This window comes from Gymnogyps californianus, chromosome 10 (assembly GCF_018139145.2).
Source record: "Gymnogyps californianus isolate 813 chromosome 10, ASM1813914v2, whole genome shotgun sequence".
Classification (NCBI taxonomy): Eukaryota; Metazoa; Chordata; class Aves; order Accipitriformes; family Cathartidae; genus Gymnogyps; species Gymnogyps californianus.
Window position 1 is genome coordinate 12285025 of NC_059480.1, and position 17616 is coordinate 12302640.

Genomic DNA, 17616 nt, shown 5'->3' on the forward strand with positions numbered 1-17616 from the left:
TTGAATCAGTCTGAACTGTTGAAAGAATATATATTCCTATAAAATGTTTTTTTCAGTATAATAGTCATCCTTCTATAGAAACTAAGCAAAGTTCCCCTAGGGTCTAACCTCCCAAAATGATGAACTATGTATCTAATCAGATCTCCTTGTTTTTCCATCTTGTTGTCAGTTACCATCGGCATTAATTTATCATAGTATTTAGCAAGATAAAAATGTCCATCTTCCCATTCTGGCAAGAAAATCGTAACATCCTGCAACAAAATAAAAGAAGAGATAATTACTTTTGAGAGGATGCTAAATTTAAAATAAAAAAATAAAACAATAATAAAAAAAGATTCTCAAGAAACAAGAATCTTGTATCAGTTACCTTTGTGCAAAGTACGTCCAAAAAAGTACTAACTGTAACTTTGTAACTCCAAAAATTGTACTTTTGCCCCAAGATAAATGCCTGTACAAACTAGAAGTCTGTTCTTAAAATAGCTTTTGGATTTGGAGACAGCAAGATAATTCAAGACAGGACGATAGAGGATTCCTCAACTAGGAAAGATTATCGTTTCATTAAAAATATTATAATCAAGTTCCTGATCCTGATAAACTCAATACAGGGTTTCTTTTAGTTTTTTGAAAAGTGAAACAGCAGGATATTAACAGTCCAACTCGATGATCTTAAAGGTCCATTCCAACCTAAATGATTCTGTGATTCTATGTTTTTCACATTTCTGTTTTCCTTCTAAACCATGATGTTTAAAAGAAAAACAAAAAATTGTGTGACATATATGAGAAAAGAAAAAACTTAGCAAGTGGCACATCCATTCTCTAACACTGGCTTGTTTCCAGTGCCAATATTTAGACAGCAGAGAATTCTAAGCATTAGTATTTTAATATAATCCACCAAAATGTCATTAGTTTCCATTATTTCAACCTTCATTTGATTTGATACATCCATTAGATTTTTCTCTAAATGACTGTTACAGAAGTATTTTAATTAGTAAGACAGCAGTAAGTATTAACAGTATCAAATGCCAAAACTTGGATAGGAGATATACTACTTTTAAGGAAGCATAAAGATCTGCATCTACTACTGGTTTAGCAGGCAATATTAATCAATGTCAAAACAGTATTTCACTGGCATAGCAACATGAAGCAGTGTAGTGCTGTGTTGTTGAAGAAAAACATACCACTTGCCCCTTTTCCTAGTTCTTCAGAGACTGCAAGCATACTTAAAGCACAGTTATAAGTCACTACCAGAGAGAGAAGTAACACTGAAGAGTAGTGCGATGTGTCATCAAGTTATCTCACCATCTATTTAGAGTAGCTGACATTTTAGTGAGGAATTCTAATTTGTGCATGCGTTAGAAAAAAGCCATGCTCCTGTAATTTGTTTTTCACTTTAAAAGAGTTACATTACGTATTCTTAGCTCCCACCATTGGGAACCGTAGACTTCCCTGTATTGACATGTTACATTAAAGCTAATTCAGATAGTTAAATCTTTTCAAGAACTACTTCCCTCGTACACATTGATACACCATTTAATCCCATTGATGTTATCCTTGGTTGACATCATCAGGAGCATAACAATAGCTTACTTTAGGGATATATTATTATTCTTCAAAACTACTGTCTTGTTAACCCTAGTATACCAAATTACCTTATACTTTTTCATAACTGCATTGCTTTCAAAGTTAGCAGTTTCTTCCATAAATCTGCCCACTAGCAGCATTGCCCGACCATGGATGAGCTGATTTTTGCTATTGCACGGTGTTTTATTTTCAGGGAAACACAACTCAACCCCCTTCTGGAGAACAATGAGTGCTTGATGAACCTCACCCTAAGGGAAAGAGGAAAACATTTTATACACTTTAAATAAGAGAGATGTAAAACTTTCACCTTACAGTTGTTATTAAGGCAAAGCTATGTCTCTAAGTGTGTTCTAGACCGTTCTGGCTGTGGTAACTGAATATTACTGACTTCAAATGCTTCTTATATTCCCTTGTTATCTCAGCATTGTTGTCCCTTTAGGTTTACTACAATAATTGCTCCCATGTTTGCTGCCTACCTCTATTAGTTAAAAGGATACAAATTAATGAAAGGTCTACTATTAAGATAATTTAAATTTGCCTGGGCTGCTTTGGCAGAGGCAGGTAATCCACCACTTTTATACATAGCTGCCAGAAAAGTCAATGGATACAGAAGAGGGCTGACTAGCAGCTGGAGGTAAAAACTTCCCATGACTCAACTGCAATCAGAATGTGCTGATAGTCCCAGTTGACATATTTTGTTTTACGTATACTGATTGTGTGCCTTTTTTCTTGAAGAAAACTAAAAAGATTATTTTCTTGCATGTAAGAAAGTAAGTTCCATTTTTATTTTCTTTACCTTGGACCAGAGCCACTTTGCTCTTTCTATATAAAGTTCTGAGAGCGTAGATTCCCCAGCATTCAGAAGAGCATTATACGCAGTCTGATGATGACCAGCTTTTCTCGCAACTCTAGCGCTCTGGAGCCAACACTGACCAACAAGCTCACTGTAATCCTGGCTGCAGATATTTTTGCAGAAAATGAAAAATTTCAGTCATGAATGCTACTTTACAATCTGAAGTAAATATCACAATATGCTGAAACACAAATAAAATTTCCCAATAAGCTATATACTACATAGTGATAATTTAAAATTATTTGTAATACATCTGTTTCACCTTTTTTCCATCTAGGACTAGAAACAAATACTGTTTCCCCCTGTTTCTCCCTTATCTTTCCTATAGACACCATTTTTCCCTTCTGTTTTGAAGGTACGTAATATTGGAGAGGACTGCTTTTGTCTACAACATAAATTTCCAGAGAGTTTTATCCTCTCTCTTCTAACACGCATGTGGAAACCCAGAATATTACTGAGAATACAACATAGACAGACAAGAAATAGTCATGTTCTCACCTTTTACTGAGACTAAGCAAAGCCCTTCTCAGTGCTAAAATGGGTTCTTTTGCTCTGTAAGAGTTTTGGGTCATTTCAATACGAGCACACCAATTCAGGGAATCTCTACTGTGGTCACCATCAGGTTGCTGAAACATTGGCCCAATACTATGTTCCAACTCACACAGCATATGCAACCTGCGTTAGCAAAATAAAGGCAAAAAATTGTTGAAGATTGGTTGCTGTTTGAGATATATGCAAGTTTTACAAAGCTTCTGCCATTTTCTTTCTAAAAGCTGGCCATGTAAGTCATTTCAAAAAGTAGGACTTCTTTTAAAAGGAAAAATGCAGCAAAACCAAACACAGAAAGTCAAGGATTTGTAAACTGATTAGTTATTTTCTCACTATTCCTTTGCCAGGCTCCTGAACACAGAGACAATGAAGATCACTTGGAGAGAAAGTCAATCTTTAGAAAGAGTATTTCTATCCATTACTTTTAGCAATAATTCTTCAAAAAGTCTGATATTTTCAACAAATACCATTTTAGAGGCAATATACTATCTGTTACTTAAACACCTCTTTTACAATAAAGTTATTCCATTTATTTAAAAATATTATTATTAGCTGTCACTGCAAAGCTGAGAGCTTGCCTAAGTTCTCATTGGCAGAGTCTAAGCGTAGTGGGTATATCTGACAGAGAAACAGTGACTGTTTGAAGGCTTCCAAGTAGCCCAGATCAACAGCTAAATCAAATTATTTTGAAACACTTCTTTCTCAATACTCAAACTCCATTTCCTAAATAAAATAATACTGCAAAAATTACTTAATTCTAGTTTTTGTTGGTAATTAAGAAATATATACTTCAGCTGGCTAGTTTCATGCAATATCTTGCCATAAGGATCCATTTACAGTGCTGAGGAAATATTAAGCCTTTTTCATTAAAAAGGCTACTCACTTTTTAGTCTACTACAGCCAACTTCAAAATCTATTAAAAAAGAAAAAGTAAAACTGCTGAAAGGGATGGGGTTTCAATTCTTACTGCTCTTTGTTGATAAAAGAGGGGAGTGCTTTTAGGCCACCATACAGATTAAAAGCCATGCTCTTAAGTTGATGGAGTTAAGTTAATGGAGTTACTGGCCTATATGTACTACTTCAAGCATGGAATTAAATTGTTGATTTTTATTACCTGCTGTTTACATAAACTTGCTTGCTGATTTTGAAAGACTATACCCAACAGTTTTACTGTGAATATTTTTAGTGGGTGATAAATATGAATTCCCAATTAATCAAAGGTTTCCAGTTGGGTGAGTATTAAAAAAAAAAAAAAAAAAAAAGCGGTGACAGAAAATGCACGTCAGTACCATTTATGGTGGAAATGGAGAATTCTTGCTGCTGCATACTTGATTATGCGATTTCTGGATTTGAAAATAGTTACATGAAAATCAGAAACCTGATGATGTGTTCATATCCTCGCTGATAGGATCCTCTTTCAAAGCTTGCTGCTGAAAGGGGTACAATCTGTTCTGCTCGAACAACCTTGAGTGTTTCATAAAAAGCTGCTTCATTTTTCTTCTTGGCTGATAACAATAAATGTCCTAGTCTGACACTCCAAGTCGTGGACTTCACATCTTTGGGGAGGAAAAAAAACCCTCTCAAACTCTGTTTCTTTAAGCAGGTTAATCTGAACATGCTAATTTGTCTTAACATACTACTGGAAAAATAACTTTTTCTCAGAACTAATTAATTGAATTTTAGAAATACTGTATAATTCCACCCCACAATCCATCCCCCCAAACAAACCCAGAAGAAATTTGGCCTTACACTCGCTTGAAATTTCTACTCAAAGACTATACATTTTACAATCAAATACATTTACAAAATCTAGACGACTGTCAGAACCAACCCTCCCCCAGTAAAACCCAAGACTAAAAAATTACAATAGCTGCCCCTTGATTCAAGATGATTAGACTAAAACATACACTTGTTCAGAAATGCAAGTACGTACTCATATTTTGATATCATGATAACTTACCTGAAGCCAAATAATTTTCCAGTAAATCCCATCGTGACAGTTTCCAGGCTGCTTCCACTCTGTAAGTGTTCAATTCAGAAATCCATTCAGACCTATTAAAAGAAAATGAAGGCAATAAAAGTTTGTGCTGAACTCAGTTTCCCCCCCCCTTTCCCACCTCAGCATATTAGTCCTACGTTATATTAGCAAATATTCTTTATATAAAACTTCTCTTACTTGAAAAGAAGCAAGATAAGCTTGCTTCTAATAAAATTCAATAAAACCAAAGGATATGCATTGATAACAAATAATAGCAATACAACATGATCCCACAAATTCATTTTCCAAGTAGCTTATTTAACTTCTATGGCACATTTTAAAAATTACCATCTTCCAATCCATTTATCCTATTAGGCTACAGAATAGCTATGGAACCAGTAACATGCAAGACAATGAACGAAAGATTCTATTTAACAAATTAAAGCACATATCAACACTGCACATAGTGCAGACAAGAAGTACTAACATTTCTGGAAGACTTGAAATAAATAATTTATAGGCAAAGCACTTAAAGTTTTCTAGCTTCACATTGCTAATTGGATATGCTTGATAAGCCTCAAATGCTTGATAATGCGCAAAAATGGCTACTGAGACACAGGTGTAACACAAGAGCTTCAGATCACTCAAATAAACATTGTATTAGATGCTTACAGTACCTGTTTGCAAGCACTCCATTGACTTGAGTAATTACAGTAGATAACTGACCAAGGCCTAACATGGACTTCACTACACCATGATAATGAATAATCTAGAAACAGAGGAAAAGAAAAAGAAAAAAACCCAAAACAAATGAAAAAAACCACACACAAACATTAATGAAATTCATGGCAGTCTGAAGGAGGTAATATATCCATCTGGATGCTTTTTATAATATGAAAAGGCATAACCAATTGCACCATAAAGCTAAATGAACATTCAAAATTTAAAAAGTCTATGATTACCAAAGGATTTAAATCACCATAGGCAATTTTTGAAAAGCACCTCACCACAAATATAGTTTGATGTTAATTTATTTAATAACCATATCAGAGTTGTGAATAAAAATTTGATTTAAAGAAATGAACAATAACAAGAAGAAAAAAGTCACAGGAAGGAAATAACTCCAAAACCCAAAGCAATTTCACTCTTCATAAAAATGTTTTCCATACTCTGGGAATGAAGTAGGGCCACCAAAACACTTTATTTACTATACCTGTTATCAGCTGTGCTAGATAACCCCTGCTTCATAGGGAAGTGCAAGAACCATAGGGATACACTACCCTAGGAAACTTTTTACCAATTTCCATTAGAAGATTATTTCAAATACAGAAAGGGTAATACAGGTCTTCAATTTTCTTTTTGCATTTATCATCACATCTCTGTATATTCACTTTGGCATATGAAAAGCATGATGGTTCTCCAGTACTGCTCAGTTTTACAGTACCTTATACTTATATGTTCCAAATAAAGGAAAGGGGAATGGAACACAAATAATTGTAAGGTTTTTTTAATCAATTTCCAATTGCTCTTATATTATGAACATTTTCCCTGGAAGTCAATAATCAAAAATAGTAAGTCAGAATTACTTTGAATAAAACCTGTGGTAACTTGCTTTAATAGTTCTCTTGGTATGTACCAGTACAGATTGATACTTAAGCAATCCAATTCCAGGCCTTCCCAAGCAAAGGCTGAACTTTAATTGGTAAGCTGTCCTAGCAAAAACCTGGGCATAAACATCCAACTATTAACCCAAGCCTGCAAATTACAGTATAAACCCAATAAGAGATTTTTTTCAGTTCATAAGACACTTCCAATAGCAATAATTATTCAGCAACTGCCACAGTAAACTCTTATGTTCCCGTTTTACTTAAATATTCTGAAGAGGCATTTTTGGCTTAGTCTTGTGTTAGTTAAGAAGATTAAAAAAATAATAATTATATATATATTAAAAAAAAAAAAAATTGTCTTGTCTTTACCTGATCAGGTTCCAGTTGGATAGCCCTATCATAACAGGCTGTTGCATCTCTTAACAAGCCGATACTTTCATGTTCAAGGATTTGTTCTTTGAGAGATGGTTCTGCTTTCCGAATTGCACTCACCCCAGCTACTCCATCGGGCTCATGCATAGCAGCATACAATTTCTTTATTCAAACAGAATTAGAAACGGACATTAAAAACAACTCTAAGACAACAAGGAGATATTTTACATATAACATGCTCAGAATCACGCATCCTGTTGAAAATGGAGAACAAACTACTCTGTAGGATTTCCTGGCATTAAGCTTTCATGGAAAACGTCAGTTTTGCTGGGCTACTTCCCAAGTTGAGCCCTAGTTTTGCTTAGCATACTGTAATACTCATGATCTCATACTATAGAAAGAATAACACATCAAGTTACCTGAAACAATCTATATAAAGGGCAAAATAAATATCCTATTATTACGTGATAAAGTTGTATAATATGAAGCTGCAGATTACTTAAGGTAGAAAAGCAACATACTAAGTTTTTCAAATTTGAAATGTTGCTGAGGAATATAAACCATAAGGAACCACAAACAGGCTCATCCCACAGGTTAAAATACTTCTTGAAAATAATTTAAATCGTTTTCAACACCCTTAGCATTAGTTCTTTCTCTACTTTAGAATAAGCCACTTAGCTTTCCTTCAAATGTGTTTTGGCTTTTTATTTTTTTGTTATTATAGTTGGCTGTGTTTTCTCTGACAAAAGGCACAGAGTTAACTAAAAGCAATAAATGCTATACTTTCAACAAAACCACATTTAACTATTTTCAGGATTTTACAATCTTTTATTACACACTAGAAAGCTACTCCCTCCTTTTCATATAAGAAGCATGCCAAGCAAGGGGAAGTACTAAATATTGCTGAAAGACAGACCACTAAACATATGTATCCCAATGGCAAGAGCCTGCTACATCTTTTGTTCTTCCCATCTCAAAGAATTTGACAAAGCTTTATTCATCGATGTCTATTTTCATTTTAAAATAAAACAAACAAAAACCAAAAAGAACTTCAGAACCTGAAGAAACCCAAGATGTTCCTGAATATTTTGTTTCTTCTCTGTGATGAATGATTCAAAGTGCATCACAGCCCTTGTGTAAGCCTTAGAGCGAAAGGAAGCCACAGCTAGTGTATCCTGAGGTATGAGGTCTAGAAAACGTGTCACATTTTGATATTCTCCATAATCCTCACTTGATGCTATAGAAAAAAAAGACAATTTTAAAAAGTCTGTCCATTGAGGTTTCATTTATAAGAATTACCTTATGCATCAAAAGTCAGTTAATTAATTTCATAATTTAGTGAGATAATCTGATTAATTTAAGAACACATTTTTCTCTTCTGCTAAAAATAATTTATTTAAAACAGTCCTGGTGAACTTCCTACATCTTGCAAGACAGCATAGAATAGGTTAAACCGAACCTTTAGAAAACTACCAAGAAATTAACATTTTTTAATTTTGAATCTTTATTTCTTACAATAGGCATTCAAAACAATGGATTTGGGGTGGAAGGGGGTGGAAATCACAATATGACAGTAAGAAATCATAAAGCAGACTAATATAGTAATATTGCATTCTTAAATGGTCATAACGTGAAGTGGCAAATTTAAATACTTATTTGAAGAATGCAAATGCCACTTTAAATAAAATAAGCATCACTCACTTCTTAGATCACCTCTGTCTTTGCTAGACTTGCCAGTATTTTTCTCAGCAATAAGTATTTGAAACTTATGTCTAGCCCACTGCGTTAGATGATCAAGCATGGAGAACACTGTCTGCGTGCTCAGCTGACTTAGATCAGATGCACTGTCTTCAAGTCTCCTGGTAGACTGGTCATCGTGTTTCAGAACAGCCATAATCTCCACATAAACCTACACAAACATTAATATGATAAAAGACAGAAGTGCCATACAGGCATCAAAATAGTAGGAAACAGCAATTAACACAAAAATCAAACTAAAATACTAGATATTTTAATTGTGTATTTTAATGATACTGGGCTTATTTGCAAGCTCTGTTTGTCCCACAATCTTAAGAGGAAGAAATAGCAAGCCAAGCAGCAGTTGTTGTCAGCAGATTCCATACAGGCAGAAAGCTTTTGAAAAGCAAACCCTTGGATTCAGAATAACCATCACGATTACCGGAATTTTAGGTTTCAAGACACAATGAATGCTACTGCACTTCTGCTGCAAATACAATACTTCAAGGTTTGATAAGAATCAAGTTACCTACTAGCTACCAGATCACAGATCTCCTTTTTGCTTGTATTTAAGTAAATACCATGCTGAAAGACCTACTTCCTGTTTGTTTTAGTCGACAGAATTTGAGTTAACACACATAACAGATGCTTATTGTGGATGTACTTGTCCACACAAGAAAAATCATCACACACCTCTACACACCCACAATGTTTAAACACAGATACCTTAGCTGTGAAATTTAAAATTAATAGAATGCAAATTATATTTTTCAGTCTCCAACTTCTGCTAAAGCAAACTGAAGGAAAGAAGACTGGATGACTCTTTTCTCTCCTATCCCTGCTTTGCTACAAGACATCTATGAATCCTGCTCTGCATGAATCTGGTAGCTAAATAGTGTTTCCACTTAAACTGTAAGTGTATGCAAGGGAGAGAAAAAAATATGGGTCTGAATTCTTGGAAGTATACAAGTTCAATTTATTCCTTATTTGCGTTGCACTCTTTTCCTCTTTGTACCGCTCCAGCTCTTGATGTTACTGCAGTAATAACTAACTGCATAATATCTTGTCCTAGGCCCTACTGAAGAAATAGATGGAAATCCATAGAAAAGCAGTTCAACACAAACTTGTATGAGTATATTCAAAACCCCGGCAGAAAATTTGTATTATTAATACAGGAAAAGGAGTTTAACACCTATACAATTTGTTCATGTAGGTCTACAGTAATTCTGCAGAGCTGAACAGCTCTTAGGAAGAACAGCTCCTGAACATTCCTATGAAGGACTCCACCATCTTATACATCTCACCTCTTGTTGATCCTCTTGACTGCATCCCAACAAAACATAGACAAGGATGTGTGGAAGCAGATAAATTGTCACTTTATAGTCATTCTTCATCATAATACTGCAGCAATCGAAAACTTTTCTGGCAAGATCATGTCGCACCTATAGAAAAATATTATTTGCAGGAAAAGCATCATTACAAAAGTGTAAATGCCTGAACAATTAATAGGTTTCTTTTTGTTGACAAATACAAATTCTATTCCATCAAATAATTTTAAGATACTTGTCTCCTACAGAAGGTTCATCAGACTTAAACCTGCAACAGGGATGCCAGATGGCAGCTGCTATTACATGTATCAGTTGCTGATACCACAAAAAGACAGGCAAGCATTGCTACTTTTCCATGTTTTCTACACCACTGTGAACTTGCACTGGCCATAGAAAAAAACTTAAGGCCGAAGAGTCTACTACTGCACTCAGCCTCTCTTCTGCCCTTAAAAGCCTGCAAAAAGTAGGAAATCATGAAGACATTCAATTCTTCTCTGTCTGAAATAGAAAGAGGACAGTAGCTACTGAGCTATTGTGATTAAATTAACTTCTTAAAGTGGTTGATTTAGAAGTGAAATTTTCAGTGAGTCACATGTCGGAAAGGGGAAAGGAAAGGAAGAAAGAGACTACTTTTTATGTGCTGAGACTGTGGAGCTATGGGGAAATGAAAGAAAACTTTCAAAAACTGCGAAGGTAAATTTGAGGTTTTCCAGAAGCATTTCAGACACTTTTCAGAAGCATTTGTCAGTGCCTTCAGCTATACAAGAGTCTCTGGACAAGGGTAAACTTCCTGGACTTTTGGCTTTGACACTACCCGTCAAGCGTAGCCAAGACGTAACGATGCTGGGGAAGGGAAGGTGCATGGTTACCCTGATGATGCAAGAAGTCGGTATGTGCTTTAATAGGCCTATAGCGACTAGGCATATTCCCCCATCCATCCCTGACTTTCAGAAACCAAAATGTGGTTCAAGAACTGTGTGGTATATACCAATATAGAGAGCAGATTTATTCTCTTACCTTTGTTATAAGATAACCTGCCCAAGTTGCCGACCATTCTGCAAAATTATCACCTAATTTGCTTAAGTAAATTGGCTGCTTCATCTTAGACCAATTTACAGCCTTTTGATAACTCTTGTACCTGTAATTTTAAAATAGCCATTTAATAAAACCAACTTTTTTATTCAATATAATAAAAAACAATAGCACATTGTTAATTATGAAGTTCCCTAACTGGAATCATATTAGTTTTCACCTTGTGAATCTTTTAAAAAAGAATTGAGAAAATACTTTCAGTAGTCAACATCTTTTATTCTAGAGCTTCTTAAACTGAAACATGAAATACAAACAACCTAACATGTTACCAGAATTTTTAAGTATACTTCAAAGTGCTGTTCAAATCAATTTTAAGAAATGCCGTTTGACAAATATTTGAGTACCATCTTTTTGACAGGAAAAACCCAGAACATACATGAAAGCAAATAAATGCCAAAAAGTTTGTTTTCTAAAAAGGTAAGACTTATCACAGATAAGCATGACTGTCTTCATGAGGAAATAGAAAGGAAACGTTGATTATTTCAAAATAAGGTGCATACATCATTTGAAGTTCTTCACTTTTTTTATCATTAATTCCACAAAATGAAAAGTCAAATTAAAACCCAATGAGCTCCTCCTACTTCTATAAAGGGTAGCAGTAAAGGGATATTAATGGATTTGAGTACAAACTCAAATCCTAGTGAGAATTTGTACAGAGGAAAGAAAACAGAAACAAAAGCTTCAAAACATCATATAAGATAATGCTCTAGGGACAAACACGCAGATCTGGGCAAAGTATGAGCTCAGAATTTTGCTTGTTTGATTTAGAGAATTACATTCAAGGAATTGCTAATACAGCGTTACGTAGAAAGATCATATTTGAATTTTGTATATACACATATCACTCTTCACAGAAGAGTGACAATCACAAAACCAAATGAAGTTATTGCTAGCCTGGAGAAAAAAAAACGTTTTTAAAGCTGTTATGAAAAGAAACTGCTTAAGTTGTCATATACCGTGTGTTTAAGTGAGGTTCCAAGATCTCCTGCACGTGCTCAGGAAACCTCCTCCAAAGCCTGGAGCCTGGGCAGTCAGTGTTTGTCTCTCTACAGTCATAGATAGACAATAACTCCTGAAAAGGCATGGTTTACATGACCAAGTTAGCACTGAAAATATTTCATGACCACAGTAGTAACAAGAACTGGTGTATATACAGAAGTAATGAGATAGAAGTTAGAGAATGCTTAATTCAGAAATTATAACTGCAGAACTTTCATCCAACATTGTTAATCCCCTATTACTAGGCAGTGTTGATTTCAGCTAACTATTGATTCCCCAGATTCTCCAGTTGGTGTTTAGACCACATTATCTCATATTCTTCACATCTGTCAATAAACCAGGACTAGAAGTTAGTCTGATTCTTCCTTGTGCACAAGCTCATAAAATTTTCTTATTCCACTGACTACATGGGGCCACTTACCTTCTCCTGGAGCAAAGAATTGTCCTGAAGGTTTCACAATTACATTAAACAACAACAACAAAAAAAAACACACACAAAAAAACCCACACCACATCAGCTTGGAGTTGGCAAACTAGCACAAAAGACTAGAGTCTGAAAATAAGGGTAGGCTCCCTTTCAGTTGCTTCTTAAAAGTGTAAGCAGAAACCCTCTTAGGAATACTTACTGCTTTTCATTTCTGCCTATGGAACCTGCACCATTTCTAAGTCAGTCTCAGGATTACTCCTTGAATCACTATGTATGGACTGTTAGTTACCTCTGAAACATCAGATCTCTCCTAAAATATTGTGACACAAAAGCAAACAAATCTTCTTTTATTTGATAACTCCCCAGAGTTCTAAGTGAGCACTGAGGAGTTTAAAAAATAAAATAAAAAAAAAAAATCACTAACCTGAATAACCTTTTACCTTGTAATTTAAAGCTGTATAGGATGAAGTTTCAGATACTTAAACATGTACTTCAAAATGTACATTTATATTGCATAATTCTAAGTTCAGAGTGATAGAAAATAATTTATGAAGAAAAAATAGGATCTAACCATGTATCTTACCTGAATCGCATATGCTGCAGAATCCTGAGCACGAACATTATCAGCATAAGCAAGGAACGCTCTGGTCAGTTCCATTAATAATCCATAGGCAAAATTTGGATCCTCCACACCAGCCTCAATCACAAACAGAACGCCAGTTTTATTAAAACTAACAGGGTAATAGCTGTATCTTTAATCTCTAAATAATCACTTTGAATCCTGACTCTAAACTGTTTTAGATGAGAAAGCAAATATAGATTTTCAAAGGGTCTAAAGATAAGAGGTTCCCTGCTCCCAAGTACTTTTAAAAAACCCTTAATGCTAAACAAAACACTACAGCAACACTTCTTACCACAAACGTAAAATGTTTTCCTTGAGTTTCACTTGTTGAAAAATCGAGCCTGCCGGGATCTATGGCTCCCAGTTCACCTAAACATTCCCCACAAAGTAGTCGGGCTTGAGAATTTGCATCCTGGCAGCCGATTAGAAGTACAGTCACCAACTGGGAGATAACTGGCTCCACAGTTTCACTGTCTGTTACATACTTTATCAATTTTTCCTAGGAAGTTGAAAAATAAAGATGAGTTATTCTACAACCATGTTTATGGTAAATAATCTCAGCAATTTTCCATCTGTAACTCACTCTTACTTCGTATTTCATTTATCCATGACTTTAGGTTAGTGATGCAAATACTGTCATTTTGTAACTATAGCCCATTCGCCCCAAATTGCTTGTTACCCTAGGAAGGACTAAACAAATGATTAAGAATGAGGGATTTGGGCCTCAATTAATAATGCTGTCATGGCCAATATTGTATTTCATCATCATACACCTCTCTACTAACTGCATTTTCTTTCCTTGTCTTACCAAGAACGTTTCTTTTCTACATGATCTTTTTCACTTATCTGTCCCTTTTCTTCATGTATTCTGATACTTCCTCCCAATTTCTTTCATGCAGCTGTTGTCATACCTTCTGGTTTCACTGCCATTTGTATCCTTATTATTTCCCATTTGTTGGCCATTTCTTCACTCTCAGTCCTACAAAGCCCAGGGTTTCAAGTCCTTTAATCAATGCCCATCATTTTAATTGGATGTCCTTTCTTTTTCATCTTGGCCCAGCTTTTATTCCCCAGTTCCACATTTAGTCCAAATACAGAAAAAAATTTTCTCTTAATAATGTGAAATGTTTGCATTGCTATGTTTAATGAAAACTGAAACCACAGCCAACATAACAGAGCAAATAGTTTGACAAGCTGTGGAACTAATTAAGTTTGATTTGCCTCCATTATTTTGCTAGACTTCTAACTAAGCAAGACATGGCAAGACTTTGCTGACCTGAGCTGCAAGAATTACTGATTGGCCAGGAATATACACAATGATTGATTGTTCTTTTAGCTAGGATTTTTTTTTAATTTCTGACTGAAGAGTGTCCCACAGTCTTATAGCTACTAAGGGGACAGTTGGTTTTTTGGTTGTTTGGTTTTGGTTTTTTGTTTGTTTTTTTTTTTAATAGGTCACATACACCCCTCTGAGCTAATAATCACACAGATTTGTAAAGCAGTATCTTCAACTTGTACATGGCTACAAAATGTATTTGAATATGGTCAATGGATTCAAATTTTTGGGGGTGGAAGGCAAAGAAGGAAGAGAAAAAAATTAAAGGTGTGAGGTGGTCACATACATCTTAATTCTCTCAGATATTAAACTCAGACACAAAAAATGCTGGCTTTAATGTATTAGTCTCCTGATGCAAAAGCCATACATGCTCTAACAGAGAACAAGCCCACACAATAGATTGCTGAAATGGACTTCTTAGATACACCTTTCCTCAGAGCTGAAAAAAAGATAAGAAATGTACCACTAGCCTTGCTGAATCAGCATCACACACAGATTTGGAGGATTTGAAAGTCCTCTTACAAGGAGACAAGATGAAAAAGAATCCCTTCTCCCCATTATATTAAGAAACAGCTAGCTTAATAAATTGAGGAGAACAACACAGGTCATGTGAACACCCAGTAACAGTAGATTGTTGGTCCAGATGTTACTTGAAGGAGGTTTTCTATACCTGATTTCTATATAATGTTTCTTTCAGGCTGGTAAGTGCATGCATACGAACATCCACATTCTCATGCTGAATAGCTCTCATAGACAGCTGCAGTGTTGTCTGCAAGTCGGTGCTTTTGGAGGATTCCTGAACAAGACGTGACATAAGAAGTTCAAGTTAAGTATAACAGGAACACAGTTAAGCAGCATCTCAAAGAACACAAGTGAGAACACATACAAACAACTACCCTTCTGCCTACATTCTCGCCTATATCCATATATCACTGTCTTGCTGTCTATTTTTTAAAATGTTTTTCTCAAAAAGGTGCTATATTTACACTTCTGTGTAAATATAATGATGGTGTAAATAAAAATTATTAAAATCAGAAGAAAATGCTTTGCTTTGAGTACCTCATTATCTAAAATCAAATTAATTTTTACTGTTGTTACCTCATTCCCGCTGAATATCTGTTACTTCCCATCTATTACCCAAGCATTCTGAGGGCAAGCAAAAGAAATAGACCATAAAGTACTCCTAAAAATAGACAACCTTTGTTACCTTTCAAGAGAATACAGAAGAGGGATCAAATTAAAAGTAGCTTCTCTTGCAACACAATCATTGCCATAGCTAATACTGCTGACTTTTAATCTTATATCTCTTTAATCTCAAAAAGATGAAAAGTCAGTGTTCAGGAGATGCTACAGAAACAAGCATGTTAAACATGAACATATTTTACTCCTAAAGGAGAATCAGAACCTGCTTCAAAGTATTCATGCAATATGCAAATTCTGTTTTGTTGTGGAGGCAGATAAATACTATTTCCACTTAACAATAAACTTTACATGTTTTCCTCACTTGTCATGAATTTATTTGATGCATTAAAAATAAACAAATAAATAAAAGAAGCTGTACCTTTCTGTATTCCTGAAGCACGACCTGAATTTCTTTTAGTTCTGGAAGGTCAGGCAGAAAATATATTTCATGTAAAAAGTCTCGTACTGCATCCCTAATAGTTACAAAAAAAATATTGCAAAGAACATAGCAAACATTAGTTGGATCAGAAAAATCTTAAAAACCCATCAAAAGAAAGCAATGAAATGTAATGACTAGAAGAACAAAGGCTTGAAAAGCAGAAAAAAAGTAAATGCCATGAGGTTTTTTATCTAATTAAGTATACATATTAAACAATTTGTTTCTCTTGTTACTCAACTAATCCACAGGTATTTCTCCTCTATACTTTAAATTACTTTCTCTCTTAAAGGCAGTTCTTTCCAAAGCTTTCCAAGTTGCCATTCATCTCTACCAGGATTGGCTCTCCTTATTTTGGACACTGGCCAAAGTGTGAGAATAATCCCATTTGATGTGAATCCAGTTCCAGTTTTTCTCATAAGAAAAGAAAATACACAACCAAAAAAAGAATTCTGTGTTCCTAACACGAAGGAATCTCTTTCAATTTTGCTACTATGGACTTCTACAAGAGCCTTATTACTCCTATTGTCACCTTTTATTTTGAATACTGTTGGTATGATACAGTGCAAGAAAAATGAAAACCCAACAAAAGTAATCTAGATATAAACTATCACCATTCTTAAAAAAAAAAAAAAATCATAATTTTAAGCTACAAAACATAAGATGAAAAATAATTAAAACTCAACATTGTCTTCAAAAAGGTTAAGTCACAAAAGTTTAAGTCTTTTGTATTAGACTTTGATTTTATTTCGAGTTGGTGTGACCACTTGTGAAGAGGATGTATGAAATCTTACTCAACATAAAATTCTGTGCACTTCATAATTATAACTCTAATTATTGAAGGAAACAAATAAAGACCTCATTTCCTCCCTATTTCCAACTCTGTACACTTCTCTCTACCTTAGAGCAAATGTTAGCAATCACTGTTTTTCTGTCTGCATGCCCTGTAGAGGGAAGTCATTTTCTGTACCAGCAGAAAAAACGCAGAATCAGAAAACCTGGCAGGGATAAGTGTCTGAATGGGTTGTAACTTGGCCATAGCGTCATATATTTTTATAAGGACAATATAAAAACACGTTTTCAGGTGAGGCTATCACCTGTCAAATTTCAAAATCTCATTGCAATTTAGAGAAGTGGGAATTTTATAGAACAGCATACTATTTTGCAGAAAAACAAGTTTTCTCATCTCAGTACTGGACGACTTTAATTTAGGGTTATTCTCATTCCTATTACAGGATTTAATCCATATAACTGAATATATTTGTACAGTACCTGTTCTCAACTATGAGAAAGTAAAATACTGCTGTAGTTTCCTTTGGTTGGATATGTATAAGGGGCAATAACGCTACTATCACATGACTAAGCAAGGAGCCAAGGTATGAATGGTCCAGACTTCGAACAAAACAATCCCAGGCTCTAAACAAGAAAGGACAACAAAACAATAGTAATCAATGATTCTTCTCTGCATAAAGACATTTTAGGTGAGTCATGAGAAGCATTTTAAGTTATTTCAGCTC

General features: G+C 34.8%; 1 protein-coding gene across 1 annotated transcript in view; it reads right to left on the reverse strand.

The window, feature by feature from the left end:
- The window catches only part of ATR (ATR serine/threonine kinase), a 42590-nt gene that overhangs the window by 9592 nt on the left and 15382 nt on the right, over nt 1-17616 (reverse strand). The window contains exons 18-35 of the mRNA XM_050902561.1: nt 17372-17515; nt 16043-16136; nt 15152-15277; nt 13438-13644; nt 13107-13220; nt 12054-12169; nt 11023-11143; nt 9982-10119; nt 8642-8849; nt 7999-8177; nt 6938-7102; nt 5639-5730; nt 4944-5035; nt 4362-4539; nt 2933-3109; nt 2378-2537; nt 1650-1829; nt 109-251 (exon numbers count right to left, since the gene is read on the reverse strand). Coding sequence (XP_050758518.1) covers nt 109-251; nt 1650-1829; nt 2378-2537; nt 2933-3109; nt 4362-4539; nt 4944-5035; nt 5639-5730; nt 6938-7102; nt 7999-8177; nt 8642-8849; nt 9982-10119; nt 11023-11143; nt 12054-12169; nt 13107-13220; nt 13438-13644; nt 15152-15277; nt 16043-16136; nt 17372-17515 — 2634 coding nt within the window. The remainder of the gene's footprint in view (nt 1-108; nt 252-1649; nt 1830-2377; nt 2538-2932; nt 3110-4361; nt 4540-4943; nt 5036-5638; nt 5731-6937; nt 7103-7998; nt 8178-8641; nt 8850-9981; nt 10120-11022; nt 11144-12053; nt 12170-13106; nt 13221-13437; nt 13645-15151; nt 15278-16042; nt 16137-17371; nt 17516-17616) is intronic.